Source organism: Tachypleus tridentatus, chromosome 2 (assembly GCF_004210375.1).
Source record: "Tachypleus tridentatus isolate NWPU-2018 chromosome 2, ASM421037v1, whole genome shotgun sequence".
Classification (NCBI taxonomy): domain Eukaryota; kingdom Metazoa; phylum Arthropoda; class Merostomata; order Xiphosura; family Limulidae; genus Tachypleus; species Tachypleus tridentatus.
This window is the reverse complement of record NC_134826.1, coordinates 30,012,942-30,040,045: the sequence shown is the minus strand read 5'-3', so window position 1 is coordinate 30,040,045 and position 27,104 is coordinate 30,012,942. Positions and strand designations below refer to the sequence as shown.

The following is a 27,104-nucleotide window of genomic DNA, read 5'->3' as shown; positions in this document are numbered from 1 at the left end:
TTCTGATGGTAATTTTCTTGGCAGGATACCTTCTTATGGGTGCATTTGCTTCCCAGTTTTGTACAAAACTTCCCCTTTTCTAGTCTCTGATTCTGCATCCTTCAACTTTAGCTTATTCTCCCATCCATCTTCTTCCTTGCATTCTCTTTTCATACAATCCACTCCCTGTTGAGTCTTTCTCATTCCTCCATTCTGGCCTGAACAACCATATTTTTTCACTGTTTAACTTCCTGTTCCTTTCTTTGTACTGAAGGTACAGAAAAGTTATTTGAAAGAGAAATATGCTTAACTTTTTATGGATTTTTTTTCAAATATGGTACACTGATAGATCTCAAGAACTTACAGTTAGATGTCTAATTAGGTTCAGGTATAAGCCACATGTGCAGTTATTCAACAGAAATTGCTAATTTGTGAACAGAATATTTACACATTCCTATGCAGAAAGTAGTGTGAGCTATCAGTCTAAATATTTTACTACACCTAAGAGTAAAAGTGGAACTTCTTTATCTTTTTCGTTTGGATTAAAGATGGCTGGTTTAGATTTGCAAAAATTATAGGGTGAAAGCACATACAAATACACGAGTATTGATTAGGTCAAGTAAACTAGGGAAGTAGTTTCTAGCTCATGTTTTCAAGAGAATTATAAAGGTGAATGTTTATTATTCATTGCTGATCTTTAATCACAAATTTGCTAAATTTTGTGAGATTCTCTTGATTAAAAAGTGTTTTGCATTATGTGATATTAGCTTAAGCAATTAGTGTAAATAATAATGCTTGATAAAGATGCAGGTAGTGCACGCAAATGATAACAAGAAACTGTTAACCTAGAGTCCATGGCATTACTATAAAGGCAATTATTCACACTGTTTTAGAGAGGAAAGCTGCCACCGTATATTTTAAAAATTCTAGTTGGTTTGCTAAATGAAAAGGTTGTTCCAAATAATTGGGTTATGATCTTAAGGCTAATATGAGTTAATATTGAGTATCTCTTTTTCTTACTTGCTATGATTTGTTGGTGTGTATTGACCATAAGTCATAACATCTAAAGAAAAACACATTAGGTGTGAAAAAATAGGTGTAGCTAAAAAAAAGGATTGAATGTGCAACTTGAAAGAATGAAATGAAAATTGGCAGCTAAACTAGTAGCTACACACATAAGAATTTTAGAGCAACTATTCATTCATTAGTTAGCTAGCTAGGCTCTGTATTTTGGTTTTCCCATCATTGTTCCTCAAGTTTAACAAAAATTATGGCTTAGTTAACTAATGAATATTTGCTGTGTAGTTATTAACAATGCTATAAGTGTAGCTACTAGTTTGGCCACCAATTTTGATTTCATTTCTCTAAGTTGCATACTCAGTCTTTTATTACACTTTAGACTATTACACTTACCTAAGAGATAGGGTATTTCACAAGATTGCTGGAGGCTGTTTAACAGTATTTTACTTAATAAATAAAGCCAGTACCAGATCATACCAACCCACAGACTGTTATGAGTAAAGCTCCCCACTATGTGATTACCTTCCCTCTCCCAGTGAAGTACTGGAGTCCTTGTCACTTACCAGTTCTTTGCCAGTGGGATAGTGTAACATGGAGGCTTCCTCCTGAGTGTGACCAACTCCTCTCAGCTGAAAGTTGAGTAGTGGTGTTTTGTTGGTGTAGGCAATAAGTACTTTCCTCATACAGTTGACTGGAAGACAAATATTTATATGCAAAAACAGCTCGTTTGGGTTGAGAAAATATTTTACCTAGAAGAGCGAACAACGTTTCGACCTTCTTCGGTCATCGTCAGGTTCACAAAGAAAGAGGTAACTGACCGGAAGCTGACCACATGTTTGAAAGGGGTTGTGTAACTGAGTGTCGGAATGTAAAGGGCGGTATTAGATGTTTGAATATATAATTTTATTTATTTTATTATATTAATATAGGTATAAAGGCGTTCCTTTATATTGGTTTATTTTGGGTTTAAGTTGTTGTATAAGTAAGGCTTCTTTAATTTTGTGTTTGTTTATGTTTGTTTCTTTATTTAGTATTTGAGTGTTTTCTATGGTTATGTTGTGTTTATTTGACTTGCAGTGTTCGGAAAACATGTGAAGGTGACTTTTTATGTTCTTTGAATCTGGTTTCCATTTTTCTACTTGTTTTTCCAATATAGAAGTCGTGGCAGTTATCACATTGTATTTTATAAATAATGTTGGTGTGGTGTTTGTCAGTGTAGTTTTTACATAGTATAGACCTCAGTTTTGTGCCTGGTTTTTGAATAAATTTGGTATTAACTGGAATGTCATATTTTGTTACTAGTTTTTGCCAAATGTTGGTTATTTATTTGCTGATGTCAGGAATATATGGTATAGAGCAGTATATGGTTTCATGATTTTTTGATTCGTGAGATATATTTACTTTAGTTGGTTGATTTTGCTTTCTGTCTAGGTGTGTGCGTAAATGTTTTCTACGGTTTGTGGAGGAAACTTATTGATGTTGATGAAGTATTGTTTTATTTTGTCTAATTCATCGTTAATTTTATCTGGTGAACATAGTTTTATGGCTGTGTTTATTTGGTTTCTTAGTATGTTGAGTTTTTGTTTTGTTTCATGTGCTGAGTCCCAAGGAATGTATAGTCCAGTATGGGTAATTTTTCGGTGGACTTCTGTTTTGAATTGTGTGTCGGTTCTTGTAATTTTGAGGTTAAGAAATGATATTTGATTGCTTTCTTCCTGTTCACATGTGAAGTTAATGTTGGGATGTATAGAGTTAATGTGATTGAAAAAACTAAGTATGTGCTCTGTAGATTTGAATTCCGCAACCGTGTCATCTACATATCTGTACCAGTATAGTGGTGGATGTAATGCTGTGTTAATTGCTTGTGTTTCAACTTGTGTCATAAAAATATTGGCTAGAACTGGTGATACTGGGTTGCCCATGCTTAGGCCATTTGTTTGTATATAGTTTTGGTTGTTGAACATGAAGTTTGTCTTTATCGTGGTGAATTCTATGAGGGTTGCTAACTGGTTACTGGGAATGTCTATAGTTGGGTTAGGGTCTCGGATATAGAGTTCTAAGGCTATCTTGTAGGCTTCAGTGGTTGGAACTTCTGTAAAGAGGGATATAACATTCGATGTTATATAAAAACTATATACAAACAAATGGCCTAAGCATGGGCAACCCAGTATCACCAGTTCTAGCCAATATTTTTGTCCCTTTATAGACTGGGACTGAGGACCAACAAAAAAAGTTTCATTTGTTCTATTCAACCTGTTATATAGGAGAAAAACAGATCAGGACACACTTTAGTATATGTCAATTACTGTTTATGTAATTGCAGCATAGAATTTTAAATATTGTGAGATAGCAAATTCTGCTTTTATTTTATTATGGTTTTCTGTTCATTTATTATTCCTTCTGTTGCTCAGTTCAGTTATGAATTTTTAATCATATTAAAGTGCTACTCACCTTCTAGCTATAGCACATTGAATTGCTCTTTTATTGTTAATCTGACACATGCTTCCTCTAGTAATGTTGAACAGGTATTAATTTGTAAAAAAATATGTAAATTAGCTAGTTAATGAGTTGTTACCTCATAGTCCAATCATTAAATAAAAACCCTTCCTTGATCTTAAAAAGAATTAGTTCATAAGATATAAATAGAACAAATTATTGCTGATGGTAGAACACTGCAAATCAAATAAACAGAGCATAACCACAGAAAACACCCTGATATTAAGTAGGGAAACAAATATAAACAAATGCAAAATCAAAGAAGCCCTACTTATACAGTAACTAAAACCAAAATTAAACCAATAAAAGGAACACTTTATACCTATATTAATTAATAACCTAACATCCATCTGCAATGGCCCCCTACAATCTCGTACCCATTTATACTTTCATCCCTAAGATGTGTCTGTAAATGGTCACATTTAAACTCTCTTTCTTAACCTGAAGATGACCTAGGAAGGTCAAAACATTGTTCTCTCCTTATCAGTAAAAGTGTTAATACCCATACCAGCCATTCTGAGATACATTTTTATTTCAAGTGCATTTCTCATCATAAAGAAAAACTAATTAAAATCAAAATTTTCAAATCAAAAATTATTTTTTCATTGTGGTTAATTGCAGAAGCTAATCATTTAAGTTCAGTATTCATGTGTATTCTGACTAGTGCAATTCAAATGTGGTTTTGATGGGATAAATAACACTGGACAAAATAATATTTTTCTCTCAGCTGCTAGAAAAATACAGTTGTTTCTGAGTATTTTGATGATGCTGATTCTAAAAATCATGTTGAACATTATTGATCACCTCTATTTTACTAGCTATAATAGATTTTTTTAAAAATATTCTTATATATCATGAAAATAACTTTATTTATTTATTTAAAATTACATTTAAGAATGTTCAAAAACAATACATAATAACAATACCAATTTAAAAATCTGAGTGTAATAAGATTATATATATAATAAAAATACATTCAGACTGTGTTCAAACTTCAATTATATGTTTTTGTTGTTATAAAATACCTGTATGACTTGTGTGGCCTTTTGTGTATGTTCTTAGTTTCATGCTGTAAGAATCAACAGTAATCTTCTGTTATTGCAAGATTCCATCACCTTTGGTATCACTGTTCCATTGTAGAAATATCTTGACAGAAGCACTCACCATGCTTATTGTTTAGTACATCTAAATCATTTGGAAATAAGTCTAAATCTTCAGTGACAACCTTGATGCCATTTTCTTGTAGTGTTTAAGCATATCATCAGTCATCATAGCATGACTTTCGTCTCTGTGATTCCCTAAGAAAATTTTGAGAACTACTCTGAATGATTTCCAGGCAGTGAGTTCTTTCTGACTGAGTATTATTTCAAAATAAACTTCAGTCAGCACTAGACAAATCTGTGGCTCAGCAAAGATTCCTCTTTTAATTTTTATTTCACTAATTTTTGAAAACTTAACAGACAGATATCTGAAACAATTATCATCTTTGTTTACTACGTTTATAAAATTTTATATGAGACTCAGTTTAATATGAAGTGGGAACACAAACACATTTTGAGAATTCACTAAAGGTTGATACTCAGTATTTTCTTTCTTTGTATATAATCCTCTCTCACTGGTCATTCCTTTATTTTGAAATGATTTTTATTTTCATGGCTGTACCAGAGATGATACAAATAGTGTTTGGTATATCCACTCTGCAGGCCTAGCAGGAGTAAAGTAACTTATAGATCATCACATGTGTTCCACCAGTGGTGATTATATTCAATGGCTTTAAGTGTATATAATCTACATGCTTTGTTAAGTTTCTTTTATGTTCCCAGCATGAGCTACAGGAATTGATCGTATAGTGTACAAAAGTACAACTTTAAAATTATCTTTGATTAAGTTGAAAGTCACCATTCTTGAAGATGTACCTAATTCTTCCACAAGTGCATCAACATATTTACCAAAATACAAAGTATCTTGCATGCTGTAGTGAAAAGCAATACTTTGATAGGAACTTAGATAAAAAGAAGCTTTTTTTTTGGAGCTAATAACTTTATTGCTGTGAACAAGAGTCAAGAAGTTTCCCATACTACTTTGACAGAGACAAGTCATGAATAAAATCATTTAGCTTTTTTCTGGAATCAGATGTGCCACAAGAATAAAATTACTAAGTGAAGAGTATGAAAAAGTTTCAGTGTTCTTTGCAAGTCTGCTGTTTCCCAGTTCATTGGTGAATGTGGTACTGGAAGACCATCTCCATGGTACTGGTTTCAATGTAGATAAAATATCTGGATATTTAATGGATTGTTCAGTTTGGTTTGAATATCAAGAAATATAAATCATTCAAAAATAATGGTTAGTTAAATCTTTTGATTCACACCATATCATGTGAACTGAAAGTGATATATTTGCTACCTTCTTATTTAGCCACTTTGCCAAGCCAGATGTGCAAACTCTACAACACACGAGACCCAGTGTTTTTCTTTTTCACCACTTGTGCATCTAAAATACTGTTAGTGAGCTACTTTTATTTTGTGTGTGATGTTTTCCTTTATGAAACTGTAATATATTTTCCACAACTGTATTTTTGTACATTTAGACTTCAACTCTCCAGTATTTCAAATTAATTTCTAGAAAATATAGAAACAGTTTACATTTACAAAATAAGAATTTATAAAATTTAAAAAAAAAAAAAAAGTTTTGCAGAATTTCATTATATCACAGATATGATGTGAGGAAGAAAGTCAGACTTTGTCTTCATTATGTGAGAAGTAAGATGATTAACTGAATGAGTGAGAGGCATCTGATGGAGAAGCTTTTGACTACACTCTTTTCTGTTCAGTTAAGGAAGGAACATTTAAAATGTTCTCTCTAGCAAACAGAATAGGTGAGCATGGGAATGGAGCAAAAGTGGTGCAATTTGCTATGTTTTTGTCAAGAACACATATTGTGTATGTAAAATATATGTTTGGAATTTTATACCAGTGTAATACAGTCAGTGTTTGAAATTATCAGAATTGTATGCCATTTACCCATTAAACTGTCCAGGTGATCTTAATTTCACAGCATAAATCTATTGTACTGAGTTGATTGCATGGTATTTCACATTGGGCTGATCAAATATTGAGATATTACAATAACTCAAAATTTAGAGGCAATGGACAAATTATGACTACATTTTTGAAATCAAAATCATCAAATCACCCCAAGTCAGTTGAGATTTCCCTAGTTGCAAGTATTTTTTGTTGCCCTGTGTAAATAAGTGGTCCAGGTCTAATACTAACTGATTTTTAACTCAAAGTAAGGAATGCTCTAGAAAAAGTAAGTTTCGTTCTGATATATACATTGTAATTTTTCTAGAAATCATGTTGAATTTATTTTTTAATAAAATCAACAAACATTAAGAATTGAAGAAATTCCTCCAAAATCAGAGATATTTACAATTATTTTGAGCTAGGAGAGTAGTGAAATTTAGTGTTTGATTAATCATTGTATCCATTAATAATTTAAATTCAAATAATTGAGGATATTAATAATAGGAATCACTGATTTTGAGTAGCTGATTATATGTATAAGTTGTGTAACACTAAATGGTTAAATTAAACATCCGTGAATTAATAAAATAATACAGTCATTGCTCATAAGTAATAAATTACATTAATCAGTAAAGTTAATTACACAGCTCTTTCAACAGATAGAGAATTGATGACAGTTATAAAAGTATGTTACAAATAATTAGTTATTATGTACATTTTTCGTTTGTGTTGTATTGGATTATCAGAATTTATTATTGTGTTTATAAACATACATGTTTATACATATAATTAGATAAAAGTAACACTTAAATGTTATATTACTTTTTAAAAAAACTTCAAAAATCAGTATGTTTCTCAGATGAATATTGTGTTTCCAACTTTGATATCATAACATTTTCACTGTTTTCTGATCATTTGTTTGTGTCAAATGCTCTTTAATTAAAACCTACAGTTAATAATGTTGTAACACTACTTAGATAATTTTACAATAGCATTTTATTAGCTGAGGTGCTCTTTGTCGTGGTTATTAGTGTGCATGGTCACTGAAGTCTGATTTGTATTTAGTTACTAGATCTGTTTGATACTACTTTAGCTACTAATAACCAATTATTTTATATTCCATGTCTTGGCTGATAATGTGCTGCTATCCTCAGGAAATTCTCATGAAGGACTGTAGGCAAATGTAGTAGGTTTGATTGAATACTTGATTTTCTTCTTGGAAAAGCAAATGTTCTGGGAACTCATCATGTTGTTGTTATATTGATATTTTGATCAGTTAGTTATTTGATTGGTTTCACGATGGATGTTCATGTTTCATCTTTTGCTGATTTCTATGGTTGATTTACTGAGTGTGTGTTAATCAATAAGGTAAATGTAGAAGGCTTTTTTTATAATTATTTTCCTTGTGTGTAATTCATATCCATTATATTAGGATTCTGTGATTTCTGACATGCCAGGCATTTACAGATAGGTCAGTATTACAGTCTTTTATATCGATTATGCTTCTGAAGTCTGACTTTTGTTGGTATTTTTGTGTCTTCAACAAATTAGAATTCATGTTCTTAAGAGGCGTTCTAAATTGAATCTTTATTTGGTTTGGTGTGTACTGTGATCGTATTGTGTTTTAGTTTCTAAAATGTTATTTTACTTTGTACTGTATATATTTTTATCTGAGATAGATATCTTTCACATAAGGAGATACAGCTGTATATCTATTAATTTATTCATACATATTCTTAATGTTTATTTTTACATAAATCAAGTGCACATAATATTCTTTATCCATGATAGGTGTAGTGGTGTATTTACCTATCGTATTTTTAACATATTCTATGTTATTCATTTTGGAGACTAGCAGTAGAACAAGATAGAAATCTCTCATTTCTTGGCATTATAATTATCAATATGCATAACTTACATACCATAGGAGTTTACAGGAGACTCATAATTATGAGTAAAGAAGCTCATGATTGGCTAATTTAATGCACCTGTTAGTTGTAAGTGAAGTAAACATCAACATTAAAATTTTAGCTTTTATTATGCAAAAAGTAGAAAATGTTATGTAAATAATCATATAAATATTACTTTTGAAATAAAATTGTCAAATTTAAACAGTAAATGTTTCTCAGTCTGTCAGTAAATAACCTTAAGAGGAATTTTAGAAAACAATCAAATAGTAAACTTGCAGCATGTGAAGCTTGTACTTAATCAATAATTGACTTCTTTGTAAAACATCAATAAAGTAAAATGTAACAGACCTACAATTAGTTCAAAAGGCGTGATCCAATAAGTGCAGTAGAAATATAAGAAAAGAAAAAAAACATGATACAGTTTTGGATTATCAACTCTTCATTTTCTTTTTATCAAAAATGTGAGAAGCAAAGGAAAGAAGACAGAGAGACCAGTAATAACAAACAGCTCAAAAAATAAGAGTTTGTATATCAGAGGAGGTTTGAAGGAGTATGTGATACAAGTGAAAAATGATGAAATGTGTAACTGTTTAGATACGGATGTGCAAAGTGCAAACATTGTTGAGACTGTTATAACTTGTCTCACTCATTAGCACTTGTTCAGTTGTTGACTTTATGATATTTCTGAATGTCTTAATAAATAACTAATTATATGTTAAAATACTAATTGTATCAGATATATATAATAAATAATTAATTATGTGCTAAAGTACTAATTTTATCAGATATATATCTTTTTTAGGATGTACTGTTCAGTTTACCCCATTAATATTACATTAAAATACTCATTATTGCTACCATGTATAAAATGTAGTTTGAGAGCCTGTCTAATTGAATAAGTTTGAAGTTGTATGGATACAACAAAATTGCTTTTTTAAAACAACGTAATTTTTATGTGATAAAATTCTCTAAAATCTCACTTGTTAGTAAAAAAAAGCATTATTATATTACAAAGATAATACATGCAATGGTACAATCTTCAAATATTGTTAAACAAATCATGCAACATGGTTGATATGTGTAAATGCTCATTGTAGAGATAAACTAAATTCATTATAATTACTTATGGCATACTATTGAAACTGAAATCAGAGTTTTGTTTAATGTTATATATATAAAATGTTTGCATTATTTGCTCCAGCCTTTGTTAACATAAAAATATAAGGAGTTTGGCTTAAGTTAATATTGCTTAGAGGAAAAACTACTGTTATAAAACATTCAGTTACACTTTTTTTAACACCTTTTTCTTATTCTATGAAGGGAAGAAATAAAAGAGCTTTTGAACCCTCAGTTTACTGAGCATGATGCCTTGTAAGTGCAAAACTATATCTTTTCTGGCATGTTTTTTTTAATATTATATATCATCTGAAAGGATATTTAAATTATCTGAGAAAAATTTTGATAACTACAATGGAAACTTTGTCCTAAATTTTAATAATTTGTTCTAGAATTATTTTTTTTGAAGTAGTGACACATGATTCTCTTTCTCTCTCTCCTATTTTTAATGCCATTTTTAGAATGAAAAATTTGTCAGAAAACTTAAACATTGTTTTTAATATTAATGTTCTAATACATACTTAACATCTGCTGACATTATAGCTTTTTCTCTGTCTCTATAATTTCCATTCTTTGCTGATCTAAGCATTGACAATGCCAATTCCCAATCTTTTATAACACATTTGAATGTCTTAGGTAAATTACAATTTGTAAATTTCTCCACCAGCCTCAATGTGTCCTCTACTTAGATATTGTATATGAGTATCTCCTGATAATGTAATCACTTTTACTTGACCAACAATTTTGCATGGGTTTATATTAACAGGAGTGTTGTGCTAATTTACACTGCAACTTCGAATGTAGTTGGTGTTTCTACAGTTATCTTTTTGTTGATAAGTGTACATTATTTAACAAAAACACCAATGGGTATGATTTCCAAAGTTAACATTTCTTCAACAGAGGTCAACCAGACTTCTTTTCCACCATCTATTTGGTGTTTGTCAACAGGCAGGAAGGGGTCATATTCAGTTGAGGCCGTCTATGACATGATCCATTGTAAGGTGGAAACATACACGTGGACCCGAGGGTGTCTCTCTGGATGGTTCTGAATCAGCTTTTGCAAATGACCTGGGAGTGACTTGTGAGAATTTAGACTTGCTTTTTCTGGCTCCTTCTTTTACTAGTTCAGTTTTAACAGAAGATCATTTTGAATAGCTACCTCCAGCCCCTTTTCTTGAGTTAGTTACTAGTGTTTGTGAGGTTTTGAGAATCTCTCATATTGCATTTAACTCTGTTCCTTCTTTGTCAGCAGAAAGGACAGCAAGTGGTTATTTGGTTTTTCTCTTTCTCTTGATGTTGCTGCTTATTCATTGGATATTTGCAGCTCAGTTACATGATGGGATTGCTTTGAATTATCATTGCCAGGAGGAGGCCTACTTTACTTCTCAATAGATAGGGACCCCCTTTTTGACCTGTGGGGTCTAGATTGGAACCTGTAATCACTTTATACAAATCACAGTTTTATTTTATTTGTCTTACACTCACATTGGTTCTGAGGTATTTAACTTCTGTTCAATCCAGTGTGTCTGAAGCTTATTAATATTCCCTTCAGCAATCTGAGGATGAGTTAGGGATTTTGTTGACCTCTACCTTAATCATATTGTCTTCTTTTATTCTGTACTTAGTAAATCCTAACAACAGACAATCCAGGACAACAAAAAAAAAGTTCTCTTACCATCTTCTGCTCTCAGGGAATTATGAGAAACTCTTTTCTGCCCATTTACATTCTTCTTTATCAACTTTGACTTCTTGTCTTTCTGACTCCAAACTTGGAATCTTGGTCCAGAGTATTTCTCGACCTCTTTCTTTGGTTCCAAAGTCTAATGATTCCTATAATAGAGCTCATCTGTATTCTCAATAATATTTGATGGACCAATGATGATAATGTTGGTGACTATCCCTGGGGTGGGGGAGCATGACTACATCACTTTTTAGTTGTTTGGAGCTCTTTCACCAAGGATCCATGGGTACTCTAGGTCCTGATTTCAAGGTGGTCATTCAGTTTACATTGCCTTCACTATTGTTCGTTCATCCTGTTTCTTTTTTACCTTGAATAGATCCATGGTTAGTAGAGCTACATTCCCAGCCCATAAGAGAGGTCTTGGTGAAAAATACAGCAGAGAAAGCTGATTCCATATTTATATGTTTATATTCCCATAGAAGAATCTTCTCAGGGGTTTTTTAGGTTTGTGTCCAAGAGTCAGGTGTTACTTTTCTGGGCTATTTCTTTTGGTCTTGATGAGTTGTTTGAGCTTTTCTCATCATGTGCATTCCTTGGTTTTGTGCACACGTCATTATATGGATGACTGGCTTTTTCTGGCTCCATCCCATCAATTAATAGAACAACACTCTCATATTCTCCTTTCAGAAGCCACAAAATCAGGCTTCCTTATAAGAATGGAGAAATCTATTTTGTGACTGATGTAATGTCTATTTGGGTGTGTTTTTCAATACTCACTTAGGTCATGCTCAACCAACCCCTTTCAGGCTTTGAGCCATGGATAGAACCATCAGGCTTTTGCTTCTGTCTCCTTCTTCTGCTGTCTGAATGATTCTCTTTCTCTTTTGAGGATATGGACATCCCTTGAAACTCTCATTGCTTTGGAATGAGCATATATGAGGTCTCTTCAGTGGTCACTGCATGACCAATGGACCATGCATTCCAATCCTTTGGATCATCCTATTTCGTTAGTTAGGAGCAACATTCTTAATTGTGAATGGTGATTGAATCAGAGCAAAACCATTATTATGGTACCCATTCCACCTTCTCATCCTAAGATCCAGCTGTTCACAGATACATCTCTTCAGGGATAGAGAGCTTATCTTCATGGTAAGGAGTTCCAGGGTACTTATACACATGTGAAGTCTACCTTCTGTATCATCTTTCTCAAACTTCTTGCAGTACATTGGGCAATGGTTCAATGTCTGTCTCTTTTGACGGGAAAAATTGTCGTGATATATTTTGACAATTCCATTTTATATTAGATTTCCTGACAAAGAGGCACACATTTTTGGGACCTTTATTTTCATACCTTGGGTCTTATCTTATGGGCTCATCCTCATTGTATCAGCCTTTTAGCATATTATGATCCAGGAGTGCTTACTTTAATAGCAGATCATTTGTCTTGACTCAGAAGGATACTTCAGACAGATGGGTGCTACATCATGAGGTTTTAAGAGTGGATTTGCTCTCAGTTTGGGTCTGCAAAGATTCATACCTTTGAGACTCAGTTGAATTTTCATCTGCAGTTGTTTTGGTCTTCAGTACCTCATCCTTAACCATTGCTAGTAGATACATTCAGTCTGTGTGCCTTTTCTCCAGTTTGGCTATTGCTGCAGATTCTCACCATGGTTCATTCTACTTCCTGTCAAGTTCTCTTGATTGTACCTTATTGGCTAGTTCAAGCATGATACCTGTTATGTCAGTATTTGCAGGAATGTCAAGCTTTACGTCTTTCACATGGGAAGTTCTGTTGAGACAACCTCAATCACACATTTTCCACTAAGATGTTTGAAAACTCAATCTTCATGTTGGAAGTTATGCAGTCCTTTAATTCTAAGGTTTCTCTGTACTTAACTAAATTTCTTCACATGCCAATAACTATCGTTTATCAACAGAAATGGAATATTGTTTGTCAGTGGTGTATTTAGAGAAATTAAATCATTTTTATTCAAAACTATCTACCATATCCTGTTACTAACTTGGGTATTTGAAAAGGGGTTTGCTTTGTCTACGATACCTTTATGTAAGGCATCCTTATCCATAGTTTTTAAATATTCTAAATATCAGAAGATTTTTGAATTCCCAGTTCTATCAGATCAGCTAAAAGTGTTTTATATTCTATGGCCCAAACAACCATTGCAATTACCAAGTTGGTATTTTACAGTTGTTTTTACATGTGTTGGCACATCATACTTTTGACTGTGGTGGAGAAAGAAAGATCCTTCTCAACAACCAATTTGCCAGTCGTTTTACACTTTCAAGACCACTCTGATCCTGATTGTTTGTTATGTTTTTTCAAGGCCTTCAAGAGTTATGTGGGTCATATTAACTCATTTTGAGGTATTAGGAACCAATTATTAATTCTTTTGGATACATATATTCCCATTACTTTCACAAGGTGACTTTGTAAATTGATTTACATAGCCTATAATGGATTATCATTACAGGGAAGGAATCTTTTGCATGTCACATCTCAACACATTTATCATATCTCTATGTCATTAGCCACCTGGTTGGGTTGCCCTCTGGGAGATATGTGTGGGCTTGTATGTGGACTACTTCTAATACTCTCCTTTTTCATTACTTACATGATCTGGCAGTATTTTCTTCTGTGAGTTATTTTAACCACATTTGTAAGACTTTAGTCAGAGGTGAGTATTTTTTTTCATTTGTATACTCTTTTATTTCCTGGGCCCTTTTATTTTTCACTGTATCCCACTGTGTGTTGGGTATTGTCCAGGTAGGTATGCTTTATGTTCTTAATTACATACTAGCAACCACTTTCACTATAATTAATACAGGTTGCAAAAGGCTCTGTTGAAATTGGGTGTTCCATAAGACCATCTAGTTGTCTACTAGATGCTATTGTCTTTTTATGGACTGTCACTCATGCTCAGTCATGATTGAAGCTAAAAGGTGCCCTACCCCTCCCTGCTGATGTTCAGGATGAATAAATCTGGATTACTTCGCTGTTCCTCATGTCTCCTCAACATGATTTACACCCCCAAACTCTACTAGTGAAGCTCAGGAATCCTTACCACCCCTAGTTTTCAGTCCCTGGAGTGACAGAGGTTTTTTTTTTCCTACAAAGTGGTTGAATGTACTCCTCCACTCTTGAAAAAAAAGGGCAAAGTTTGGGGTCATACTATTAGGGTTCTTGAATGTTTTTCCCAAATGTCAGTAAAATTGGCATCAGCCTCCATGGGAGCCTACTCATAATTCCAGGTTAAGATTTGGTTAGTGAGTGCATGGTCCTCCTATTTGATCAATGTTAATTTAGTATATCTGTCTGGGAAAGTGGTCCCATCCTATGTCCTTGGTTGAGCACAGGTTCTACATCTTCTTCATAATTCCAAAAGCAAACAGAATACTCCTTGTCCACTTGGTGGAAGAGTGAGAATGAATGTTCATAATTTTAGAGCAGATGAATTCTTCTGTTTATTTGGTTGAATATGGCATGCACAATCCCATCACTCTGAATCTGGGGTGTTGCCTTTTGGACTTCTTCAGGTGGAGGAGAAAGTTTGTCCACTTAGGTTTGGTTTACTTTTTCATCATAATTCCAATGGTGTAAAACACATCATTCTGTGGCTACAGGTTAGAATCAAATCAAAGTATATATAACATTGCAGTCCAATAGCCCTAGCTAACAACATTGAATATGGGTACCACAATCCCTTAATTTCAACTTCAAGTTATGGAACCTTGTCTCTCTGGTTGGGGTTGGTTTATACTGATGATTACTCATATTATTTTCTTTTTTTGATATTGAAACTAAGTGCCAGGTAAAGAACATACTTGTTCTGAATGCCATGTGGATCACTCACTATTATGTCATTTTCCTCCTGGTACATTCCTGTTATATGCAGATACTTTCTGTAAGGAAGCTAGTTATAGTATCAGCAGACAGTAAGTTTGTTTTGGAAGTTAACATTTTCATAAATTCAAAATGTATATCCAGTAATACCTACCTCAGCTGGCACTTTCCTTCCCAACTTCCCCACTAAAAGCTGGCTTATGTCTCAAAAAAGTGAGTACATTATCTGGATGAGGTACTTATACATATTACATAGATAGAGAGCACATTGAAGTTGGTAGAGAAGTTTACAAATCAGGAGTTGCCTAAGGCATTCAAGTGGGGTATGAAAGACTGGGAGCAAGCATTTTCAATGCTTAGATGAGCAACGAGTGAAAGCCATGGATATTGAGAAATAGCTGTAGCGTCAGCAGAGGTATTATTGGAAATACATAGGAAAATGTATTGTAATGTTTGTAATAAATATAATTTATGAATGTCAGTGTGATGAATGCCAAGAATTGCTTATTTTATTATAGTAAAGATTACCATTTGTATTCTTGTAGTTTTATGTTTTGCCAAGTGATGGAAACAGTTGAAGCTTGGTACCTGACCAATGAAGAACGTTATGTAAAGGTGAGTTTCTTAATATTGGTTGTTGTGTATAGCTAGATGATTTATGTAATTAAATAAGTATCTCAATGATTTTACTTATTACTAACTGAATCTTATAACTGGCCTCATTTAACTTCTTTTAGAAAACATGCAGTGGTTAATTATTCACTAGCTGCTACCCTTTATTTGTAAAGAAGTCATGAGGTAAATCAATACAGACCTAAGTGTAAGGCAAATTAGTTATTTGTACAAATTGTATCAATTACACTATACCAAAAAATTAAAAGGGCAAATTATTTGGTGGAAAATTACACCTATATTCAATAGTAAAAGTCAATATTTCATTAGTTACAAGTATGTGTACACATCATGTCTTTGCCTGTGGAAATAAATGAATTCTTTAGTATATTTTTTGTTTCACTCACTCATGGAAAACACTATTTCATCTTGAGATTTGAATGTTTTTACTATTTTTATGAACACTTTGATCTTTATTATTGTTTTGCATAATATTTTTTTATGGTTATACATACTGATGGTGTTCTGGTAGGCAATTGGCACATATTAAAGTTTTCAGTACTTTTATCAAGATTTTCTTACTGAATCTGTTGAAAAGCAAATATATATAACCTGTTGAATTTGGTTCTAGATATCTAGCTTCTGTTGTAGGTGCAATTCATGTTGTCTTATCCATGAACTATTATAGTTGTATTGGTGGCTAATACTTCCTTAGTTTAAGACTAGTTTAAAAATGTAATGGAAGTAAGAAGAAAACCATATTCTACGAATTTTACATGTCATTGATCAAGCTATGGGAGATTTGTGTATGGTTTAGGTCTATCTAGAGATTTGTGTTCAATTTGAGAACATCCTGGCTGAATAGTGATATGTTTGTTTTAATTTTTGGTTCTTTGTTTGTGATCTGTTTCCAATTGTGTTTTGTAGAGTCGTGTTTTTGCTTTTATCATTTTCAATGCAAGCTAGCATAGACTTTGTTCAATTTGAATTCAGCTTTCAACTTTATTGAGCATCAGTAATTTTAGATTACCATATGTGTTTGTGTGTGTCTTAGCCAAGTATCTTTATTATATCGACAAATTCAGTCCTTTGTGTTCCTTTGTGAGGAATACCACAATGTATGATACAGATTACTGTTCTGGTTTTTCACCAAGGTTTAGTTTATGCAGAATTATTACATGTATCTTTCTCTTTCATTCACAGCTTTTCTTTCTTTTTATGTTATTTTAACCCTCACACCACCGTTAGGCAGTGTGGTTGATATCACTTTTACATTGTAATATTGCATATTTACATTCAAGTAGTGTTGTATAAAACCAGTTGTACTGCACTGTTTGAAGTCAGTATTCTGTTTCATCTAAGAACTTTTGCTGCAGATAAAGTCTTATCTTTTTCCACAAAATATGTACCACAGAAGACATCTTGCAATTATGGAAGAAGTAAGCCTTAACCACTGTTTACTTGTGGAGTCAGTATCTGACTAGTCAGTTTTATCAATGCATCCAATAAACAACAATAGCATTTGGTAGGATTAGCTCAAAGCTATAAACCTTATCATCAGTTACCCATCAAGACATGAATGGAATGTTGGCTGTCACAAAACCTCTTTGCTGCATGAAACATTCTTATACTGCTGCATGTTGGTAACTTATAGATGTATGATAGTTTTATTAATGTGTTACATGTCACTTCTGTAACTTACTTTTGTATTGGTCAACTTTCCCTTGGCATTTCTAGGAAAATGCTAAAGTGCAATTGTGTCTAAACCAGACAAGTTTACTATTCTGCTGAAAAGTTACTTCTGAACTACCATACGTTTGTTAAGCAAGTGTTTACACATTTGTTTAATTTGCCAGCTTTAGTTATTGTTTAAATTGACCAGTTTACTTTTCCATTGCCAATTTGGGCATTTGTTGTTTGGATGAGATGTCATAACTTTGTCATTATCGTAAAATATTTAAACTTTACCATTCAGCTGGAAGGCTTTGTCAAAGTACAGTTAAATGTTTAGTTCAAAGATGCAGCAATTACTCCACCTCAACTTGCAATGAACATAGACTTTTTTTTGTCTCTTCTTATTTACCAAAATATTTCATTCTCTGAAGATGAAGGAGGGGATGAGATATTTATCTTGTTTCTGAGAAGTCCTGGGACCTCTGAAGTCATACTAGTGTATGATCCACCTTGCAATTCCTTCCTTATGTGATTGTTGATCCTCATTCTTGACTTTGGCAGAATCAAAGGCATCAACATGTGATAAGACTGTTGCAGTTGCAAGAAGAAGAATTTTTAGAAAATTTGTCCCTTCTCCATGAGCAAGATATTTTATACATAGATAACATAAAATATGGATTCACCTTCATTATGACTACAAGCTGAAGAAAGCTTAAAGTTTCAATATGCTTGGTTGTTAACCCTTAAACAGCAATTATCATCAATTGATTCTTCTACCTACAACATTTCTGCTCTTTAAGGGTTAAGTGGAAGAATATAGAAATGCTCTTAAGCATTTCTTTGAAGCTCTACTACTAAACTAATAAGTTAAGAACTTTAGGACTTCTGATGGAGTTTCTGATGCAAATCCCAAAAAGCCTGAGTGTTTATCTTACAGAAGAGGACCACGGCCTGAAACCAAATATAGTAGGCTTACAGAGAGTGGTTAAAAACCTGACATCGCTTAGGCTCATCAGAAGTCTGCATGTATATATGTATATTTTGCATCTTTTATGAGTGTATATTTCATTCACTAATGTTTTCCACACATTATACTATCATATGTAATCGTGTTAATTCAGCCAGTAATGTTAATAGTTTAATGTGTTTAAATTATTCTTATAGTCTGTTGATGAAAATCTAGAAATTGTAGCTATGCAGATTTAAAGAGTTTTCATGAATATAGTGTTAATTGGTTTACTTGTCATATGTGATGGATATTTCCTTGTTTGTTTCTGTACATATTATGTGCCTGATCATACAAACATCTTTTTGGTTAATTTTGTCTCAGTGTTTCTGTTAAGTGAAGGTTCATTTTGTAAATTTAGTATGAAATCTTAATTTTTAAGTATTTACTGTATTTTGTATACAATTTTTCTGTTACATATGGTGTATGTTATGTAGTGTGTTTAGGTGAGAATTTATTTTTTTATGTATTTTTAAGCAACTAATTACTTGCAAAGTTTCAGGAAAGATAAGAACATCCATTATTATGGATGGTTGTAGAAGTGTATTTTTTCTGCCTTTTTTGATGTCTTCAGTATTTCCAATCTTGTTTGCTCATATGACTAGACAATCTGTAAATCCTGGTTTTACGCTGCTGGGTGGTTTAATCAAGGTATTTGTTAGTTTTCTGTAAACTCTGATGATATATGATTGTGTGTCTTTGTAACTATTTTATTCAAGAATGGGAGTTTCATCTTTTCTTTCTGTTTTTATTATGGTTGTATCATTGTATTTTGTATAATCAAATGGTTTGTGAACTTGAATTTTGTTTATAATGTGTGGCCACATTACAAATGCATTGTCAACATATATGAGCCAAATTCTGGGTATTAGAGTGTGTATTTTGAGAACATTATCTTTGAAATACTCCATCAGTGTAAAAATTTACTATTGGTGGTATGAGTGAGTTTGTGACTAGTTCTTTTTGTTGTTAGTAATATCTATCTTCATGTTAGAAATAAACTATGTTTAAAGAGAAGTAGTGGATATCAGTATCACACAGATTTTCAGTTGAATATGCTGCTTGAGAGTTCAATTATTTTCAAGTTGTTGTGTTTCAGTGATTGATATATTAATAAATAAATTGTATATCTTGAAGTTGGTCACTGTACCATGCAAGGCTATTGTTATTGTTTTTATAATCTCTAAAAAGTGGACTGATTTCTTAGCATGTGAGGATGTTTTGTAGGTTAATGGTGATATTATATCTATGAGTATCTAGCTAACAAGGATGATGTGGAATCTCTGTAGAAGGCTGCCTTGTTTGTGAATTATAGATAGACTGCATGTGTCTTAGTTGTTGGGTTGGAGTTGATCTTCTTGAAATGGCCATTTTCAACTAGAGTTTGTAGCTTGGTGGTCTGTTCCACATTATCCATAATTAAAGTGGCTATTGTAATAAGTTAATCTACTCCTACCTTTTTGTAAGATTACTTATATTAACAGTATTTATCATGATATTTTTTATAACTAATTTTAATTAAATTTGGTTATATGAGATTATTTTACATTGTTGGCTTATTTTGTTCATGCATTTAGAACTAGTTTAAATTTACTAAGCTGATCTAAACAAGTGAAACTTTGACCAACGTTAAGGTTTTGTGTATATGTGAGCTAAGGATTCATCTGCAGTAGGTGTCTGAGACTTGTTGGTAATGGATTCAAACAGTAACAAGACAACACACATCCACATGTTTTAAACTAATACATTCAAAACAAGTAAAGGTATGCACAAAAATTCTTTACATATGGAATATCACAGTTGTATCTAAAACTCTATATAGTTCTCTTTCCTTCTCAAAAGTCCACAGAGATTGATTCACTTACTTTAAAATCCAAATGATAAAATGAATTATTTTTCATTATCATATTTGCTCACAATACAAATCAGTGAGTAATTCACTTATCTTAATCCACGGGTTATCACAGTTGTATCCTAAACTTCAAATAAATGTCTCCTTTCATTAGAGTCCACACGTATGGGTTCAGTTACTTTAGATAACCCCTTGATTTTGTCTTATCTCTGTTAAACTGTGAAGCTCTTTAAAATATCAACTATTAAAGCTAATTGCTCACACAATAGCTAACTTCACATTGTTTTTCATTGTCTAATTTTCTGACCGAACTGCACTCAGCTTCACTTTACTGTGTATTTCTTATTGATTTGTTCTCAACTTATTGCTTATATTTATACATTATTAAGTGGGACCTGGAACTCTTTAAGGTAACAAGAAAAAATAGCAAAGGTTTGAGGACCATGATTCAAAAATATTAGTAAAGTCTAGATAACAATGTAATTGCAAACACAAAATATGGCTCACATAGTTACATAAAAATATGTCATACCTAAAACTTTTAAAACAATCAATCTTCCACACTGCTGTCATGAAACTAAATTATCGTTAAATATTAATTCACAAAATAAATTATAATGCATACATAAAACAGTCATATACATATTCAATAACCACAGATAGTAGTTTGTACATGAGCACACAGAGTTTAGAAACATATGTTAACTTTCAGTTATTATTTCCTTATATTATTATTGTACACTATAATAACTTCATTCTCATTATAATGATCATGGTTATTCTCCATTGTTAACTTAGTACAGGATAAATGTACATGCCCTGGGTTTGTTAAACCTCTTGAGATAGTTGCTTAAAAGTCAAAAACAGTGCAATTCCAATCCATATAAATAATACTTTATTATTGAATATATCTTTAGTTCTGAACTATACAGGTAGCTTGCTTTGATCAGAAGCTAACATTAATTCAGTTATTACTTCTCTTAACATTTTTATTTTTATATAAATTTTGCTGCTGGTTTTGAAAATTTTATTCCAATAGTGTTTCCCTAGTATTCAAGGAATTTTTGTTGCTATGTATTTGTGTCATTATTGCTCAGTCATCTGTGGGTGTTTCTGTTTCAAATCTAAAGGTATAATGAATGCTAGTTCAGAAATGATAGTTACATCTCAACAAAACAGAGCTATTACCTTGTGTCACTGCTAAAACTTCTTTCACATAAGTCAAGTTTTTCAATTAAACTCTCACCCCTACTTGTATTAATAAGTACTGCACCAGTAATATTATGTAGTCAGCATTAGAATTTGCCCTTCATGTAAAGTACATCTCTTAAGCATATTGTATTTTACCACTAGCATTTTCTTTCTTTGGCACTTAATTTTGGAATTGTAGGAATTTTATATTGTGCTTGTAACTTTATTTTTGAGTTAAAAATCCTGTACAATTTATTTTTCACTTGTTTTTTGATTTTTACTCACGTACAATTACATATTTAATTAACAGATTGTCTCAACCATGAATTTACATATCTGTTTACTTAACATCTTTGACAGAAGTCAATTTCTCTACTGTTTCAGTTGGAGGTACTTTGATGGCCAGTGATATTGCCACCAGTGTGCACCAGGTAGTCAGTTTCATTGTATCTTATTCATCAAAGTTTCAGGTTCTAGACCTTTGGCTTTATCATTTCAACTAGGCCTGCAATGTTTAACAATTTAGATAAGCCATTCCCACCTTCATCCTTTGCTGCTTTGATTACACAAATATAGGATGTGCGTTTACTTTCTGCATCTGCTTTTGTTGAATTTCAGGCTACTTTACTATTGCAGTAATCAAGAAATTTTGGCTTATCTACTCTTTCTCCCTCCTCTCTCTCATCCTTCCAGTTTTGAGAATATTATTCTGTTGCATATGATCCAGATTCTACTTCTTTCCTTGAGCTTCAATCCCTTGAATCTCTTCTTCCAGCTTGGGGATCTTCTCCTACTTTGTATGTCTCTTATCTGCAACCTGTTTGTCTTCATATTACTGTTACTTTGATTTTTTTCTTACCTTTCTATCCTTCACTGGTAAAAGTGATGCCTATCTGTTTTCCACCTTGACCTTGATTTATGCATTTATAGTGTTCCAGTTTATTTAGTTTCTTTGTTTCTGGGATTTGAAGAGTCAAGATGCTTTACTTTCTGGAGTTTGCCTACCTTAGTCTTATTTCAGAGACTTACATTTGGAATCTCCACTTTGAGATAAAGTTTGTAGGAAAACTTATTGCCATCTTGAGCTGAGGCAAACTTGAATTTTGTTTATAATGTGTGGCCACATTACAAATGCATTGTCAACATATATGAGCCAAATTCTGGGTATTAGAGTGTGTATTTTGAGAACATTATCTTTGAAATACTCCATCAGTGTAAAAATTTACTATTGGTGGTATGAGTGAGTTTGTGACTAGTTCTTTTTGTTGTTAGTAATATCTATCTTCATGTTAGAAATAAACTATGTTTAAAGAGAAGTAGTGGATATCGGTATCACACAGATTTTCAGTTGAATATGCTGCTTGAGAGTTCAATTATTTTCAAGTTGTTGTGTTTCAGTGATTGATATATTAATAAATAAATTGTATATCTTGAAGTTGGTCACTGTACCATGCAAGGCTATTGTTATTGTTTTTATAATCTCTAAAAAGTGGACTGATTTCTTAGCATGTGAGGATGTTTTGTAGGTTAATGGTGATATTATATCTATGAGTATCTAGCTAACAAGGATGATGTGGAATCTCTGTAGAAGGCTGCCTTGTTTGTGAATTATAGATAGACTGCATGTGTCTTAGTTGTTGGGTTGGAGTTGATCTTCTTGAAATGGCCATTTTCAACTAGAGTTTGTAGCTTGGTGGTCTGTTCCACATTATCCATAATTAAAGTGGCTATTGTAATAAGTTAATCTACTCCTACCTTTTTGTAAGATTACTTATATTAACAGTATTTATCATGATATTTTTTATAACTAATTTTAATTAAATTTGGTTATATGAGATTATTTTACATTGTTGGCTTATTTTGTTCATGCATTTAGAACTAGTTTAAATTTACTAAGCTGATCTAAACAAGTGAAACTTTGACCAACGTTAAGGTTTTGTGTATATGTGAGCTAAGGATTCATCTGCAGTAGGTGTCTGAGACTTGTTGGTAATGGATTCAAACAGTAACAAGACAACACACATCCACATGTTTTAAACTAATACATTCAAAACAAGTAAAGGTATGCACAAAAATTCTTTACATATGGAATATCACAGTTGTATCTAAAACTCTATATAGTTCTCTTTCCTTCTCAAAAGTCCACAGAGATTGATTCACTTACTTTAAAATCCAAATGATAAAATGAATTATTTTTCATTATCATATTTGCTCACAATACAAATCAGTGAGTAATTCACTTATCTTAATCCACGGGTTATCACAGTTGTATCCTAAACTTCAAATAAATGTCTCCTTTCATTAGAGTCCACACGCATGGGTTCAGTTACTTTAGATAACCCCTTGATTTTGTCTTATCTCTGTTAAACTGTGAAGCTCTTTAAAATATCAACTATTAAAGCTAATTGCTCACACAATAGCTAACTTCACATTGTTTTTCATTGTCTAATTTTCTGACCGAACTGCACTCAGCTTCACTTTACTGTGTATTTCTTATTGATTTGTTCTCAACTTATTGCTTATATTTATACATTATTAAGTGGGACCTGGAACTCTTTAAGGTAACAAGAAAAAATAGCAAAGGTTTGAGGACCATGATTCAAAAATATTAGTAAAGTCTAGATAACAATGTAATTGCAAACACAAAATATGGCTCACATAGTTACATAAAAATATGTCATACCTAAAACTTTTAAAACAATCAATCTTCCACACTGCTGTCATGAAACTAAATTATCGTTAAATATTAATTCACAAAATAAATTATAATGCATACATAAAACAGTCATATACATATTCAATAACCACAGATAGTAGTTTGTACATGAGCACACAGAGTTTAGAAACATATGTTAACTTTCAGTTATTATTTCCTTATATTATTATTGTACACTATAATAACTTCATTCTCATTATAATGATCATGGTTATTCTCCATTGTTAACTTAGTACAGGATAAATGTACATGCCCTGGGTTTGTTAAACCTCTTGAGATAGTTGCTTAAAAGTCAAAAACAGTGCAATTCCAATCCATATAAATAATACTTTATTATTGAATATATCTTTAGTTCTGAACTATACAGGTAGCTTGCTTTGATCAGAAGCTAACATTAATTCAGTTATTACTTCTCTTAACATTTTTATTTTTATATAAATTTTGCTGCTGGTTTTGAAAATTTTATTCCAATAGTGTTTCCCTAGTATTCAAGGAATTTTTGTTGCTATGTATTTGTGTCATTATTGCTCAGTCATCTGTGGGTGTTTCTGTTTCAAATCTAAAGGTATAATGAATGCTAGTTCAGAAATGATAGTTACATCTCAACAAAACAGAGCTATTACCTTGTGTCACTGCTAAAACTTCTTTCACATAAGTCAAGTTTTTCAATTAAACTCTCACCCCTACTTGTATTAATAAGTACTGCACCAGTAATATTATGTAGTCAGCATTAGAATTTGCCCTTCATGTAAAGTACATCTCTTAAGCATATTGTATTTTACCACTAGCATTTTCTTTCTTTGGCACTTAATTTTGGAATTGTAGGAATTTTATATTGTGCTTGTAACTTTATTTTTGAGTTAAAAATCCTGTACAATTTATTTTTCACTTGTTTTTTGATTTTACTCACGCATAATTACATATTTAATTAACAGATTGTCTCAACCATGAATTTACATATCTGTTTACTTAACATCTTTGACAGAAGTCAATTCTCTACTGTTTCAGTTGGAGGTACTGTGATGGCCAGTGATATTGCCACCAGTGTGCACCAGGTAGTCAGTTTCATTGTATCTTATTCATCAAAGTTTCAGGTTCTAGACCTTTGGCTTTATCATTTCAACTAGGCCTGCAATGTTTAACAATTTAGATAAGCCATTCCCACCTTCATCCTTTGCTGCTTTGATTACACAAATATAGGATGTGCTTTACTTTCTGCATCTGCTTTTGTTGAATTTCAGGCTACTTTACTATTGCAGTAATCAAGAAATTTTGGCTTATCTACTCTTTCTCCCTCCTCTCTCTCATCCTTCCAGTTTTGAGAATATTATTCTGTTGCATATGATCCAGATTCTACTTCTTTCCTTGAGCTTCAATCCCTTGAATCTCTTCTTCCAGCTTGGGGATCTTCTCCTACTTTGTATGTCTCTTATCTGCAACCTGTTTGTCTTCATATTACTGTTACTTTGATTTTTTTCTTACCTTTCTATCCTTCACTGGTAAAAGTGATGCCTATCTGTTTTCCACCTTGACCTTGATTTATGCATTTATAGTGTTCCAGTTTATTTAGTTTCTTTGTTTCTGGGATTTGAAGAGTCAAGATGCTTTACTTTCTGGAGTTTGCCTACCTTAGTCTTATTTCAGAGACTTACATTTGGAATCTCCACTTTGAGATAAAGTTTGTAGGAAAACTTATTGCCATCTTGAGCTGAGGCTGCTCATCATCCCTGTTTACTTTGTTTTCCACCTTTTCTGAAGTCCTAACACATTTATTGTTCTCAATAGTTTTATAGGATTACCTCTTTTTCTAATCTTTGTCTTGCTTCTTTGTGATCTTCTTTTCTCAGAGATAGTTTTTCTCTGTGAAGAAGTTTATCATCTTGGAGTTTCACCTTTACCTGCGATTGCTGAGACAAATCAGAAAATCATTGTTACTTGTTTTTTTATCTATTATATGTACAATACAAACCAATAAATTAAGTAGTATTTTGCATTCTTTTTCGAAACTTCAAAATGTTGTATTTGACATTATCAGCTAGCGACTGCATTCACACCCCATTCAAATGTTTCTTGATTATAATGTTAAACATGCTAAAAACTTTGACATTTTTCAGAAAATTACTATTATTGTGCTCATCCAGAAAGTCTGAGGTTCCTATAAGCAAAACAAATTTGATTTAACCATTTTCAAACTACCTAATCAGGGCTTAGTTTCATGATTAATTACTAGTTAATGTTTTTAAATTGATGGTTTGTTCTTTTCCAGGACATACTTGTATTTTTTTCACTTTTTTAAAAGTCCCCTAAGATTAGATAACATCTTCAGTTTGATTAATATTGTGTAGATTCTTTTCCAGTTATACACACTATCATCAGTTAAGATAAACTGTGCCAAAGTACAGAAATACTACCTTCTATGTCAATTTGTACTGCTCTTACACAGAGAAAAAAAATATAAACTATATTAATCACACTTATTCATACATTCAATAACAAATTCTTATAAAACTGTATAAACATAGAACCTTCTAGTAATATATCTGTACTCAGTGATGTCGAAAAAACCCACTTGTAGAGAAATATACAAATGAGAATCATCGTCAGGTTCACAAAGTTAACGATGACTGAAGAAGGTCGAAACGTTGTTCACTCCTCTACGTAAAAAATTTTCTCAACCCAAACAAGCTATTTTTACATATATAAATGTATCTGTACTGTTCACCTGGCAGAGGCATATATGCATGCACATAAGACTAGACTCTGGAACTTACTACATGAATAACAAAAAATGACCAAGCCTCATAGTTCTATACACATTATTGTAATTAAATGTACTATTTATTACTTCATTAATTTTTATAAAAATGTAGAGGCATCATAAAGTGCTATGGTATTTGATTATACTATATACTTCTGTCTTTTGGTTATACTATAGCATTTATTCTGTATACGTGCAGGTTTCACATAAC

The 27,104-nt window shown here is 32.2% G+C and overlaps 1 protein-coding gene across 7 annotated transcripts in view; it reads left to right on the top strand.

Moving 5' to 3' along the window:
• Positions 1 to 27,104, top strand: part of TBC1D5 (TBC1 domain family member 5) — a 164,354-nt gene that overhangs the window by 80,803 nt on the left and 56,447 nt on the right. For 6 of the 7 annotated variants that reach the window (XM_076482280.1, XM_076482265.1, XM_076482309.1 and 3 more), the window contains 2 exons: positions 9,749 to 9,799; positions 15,630 to 15,699. In XM_076482280.1, coding sequence (XP_076338395.1) covers positions 9,749 to 9,799; positions 15,630 to 15,699 — 121 coding nt within the window. The remainder of the gene's footprint in view (positions 1 to 9,748; positions 9,800 to 15,629; positions 15,700 to 27,104) is intronic. The other variant, XM_076482319.1, reaches the window with a different exon arrangement.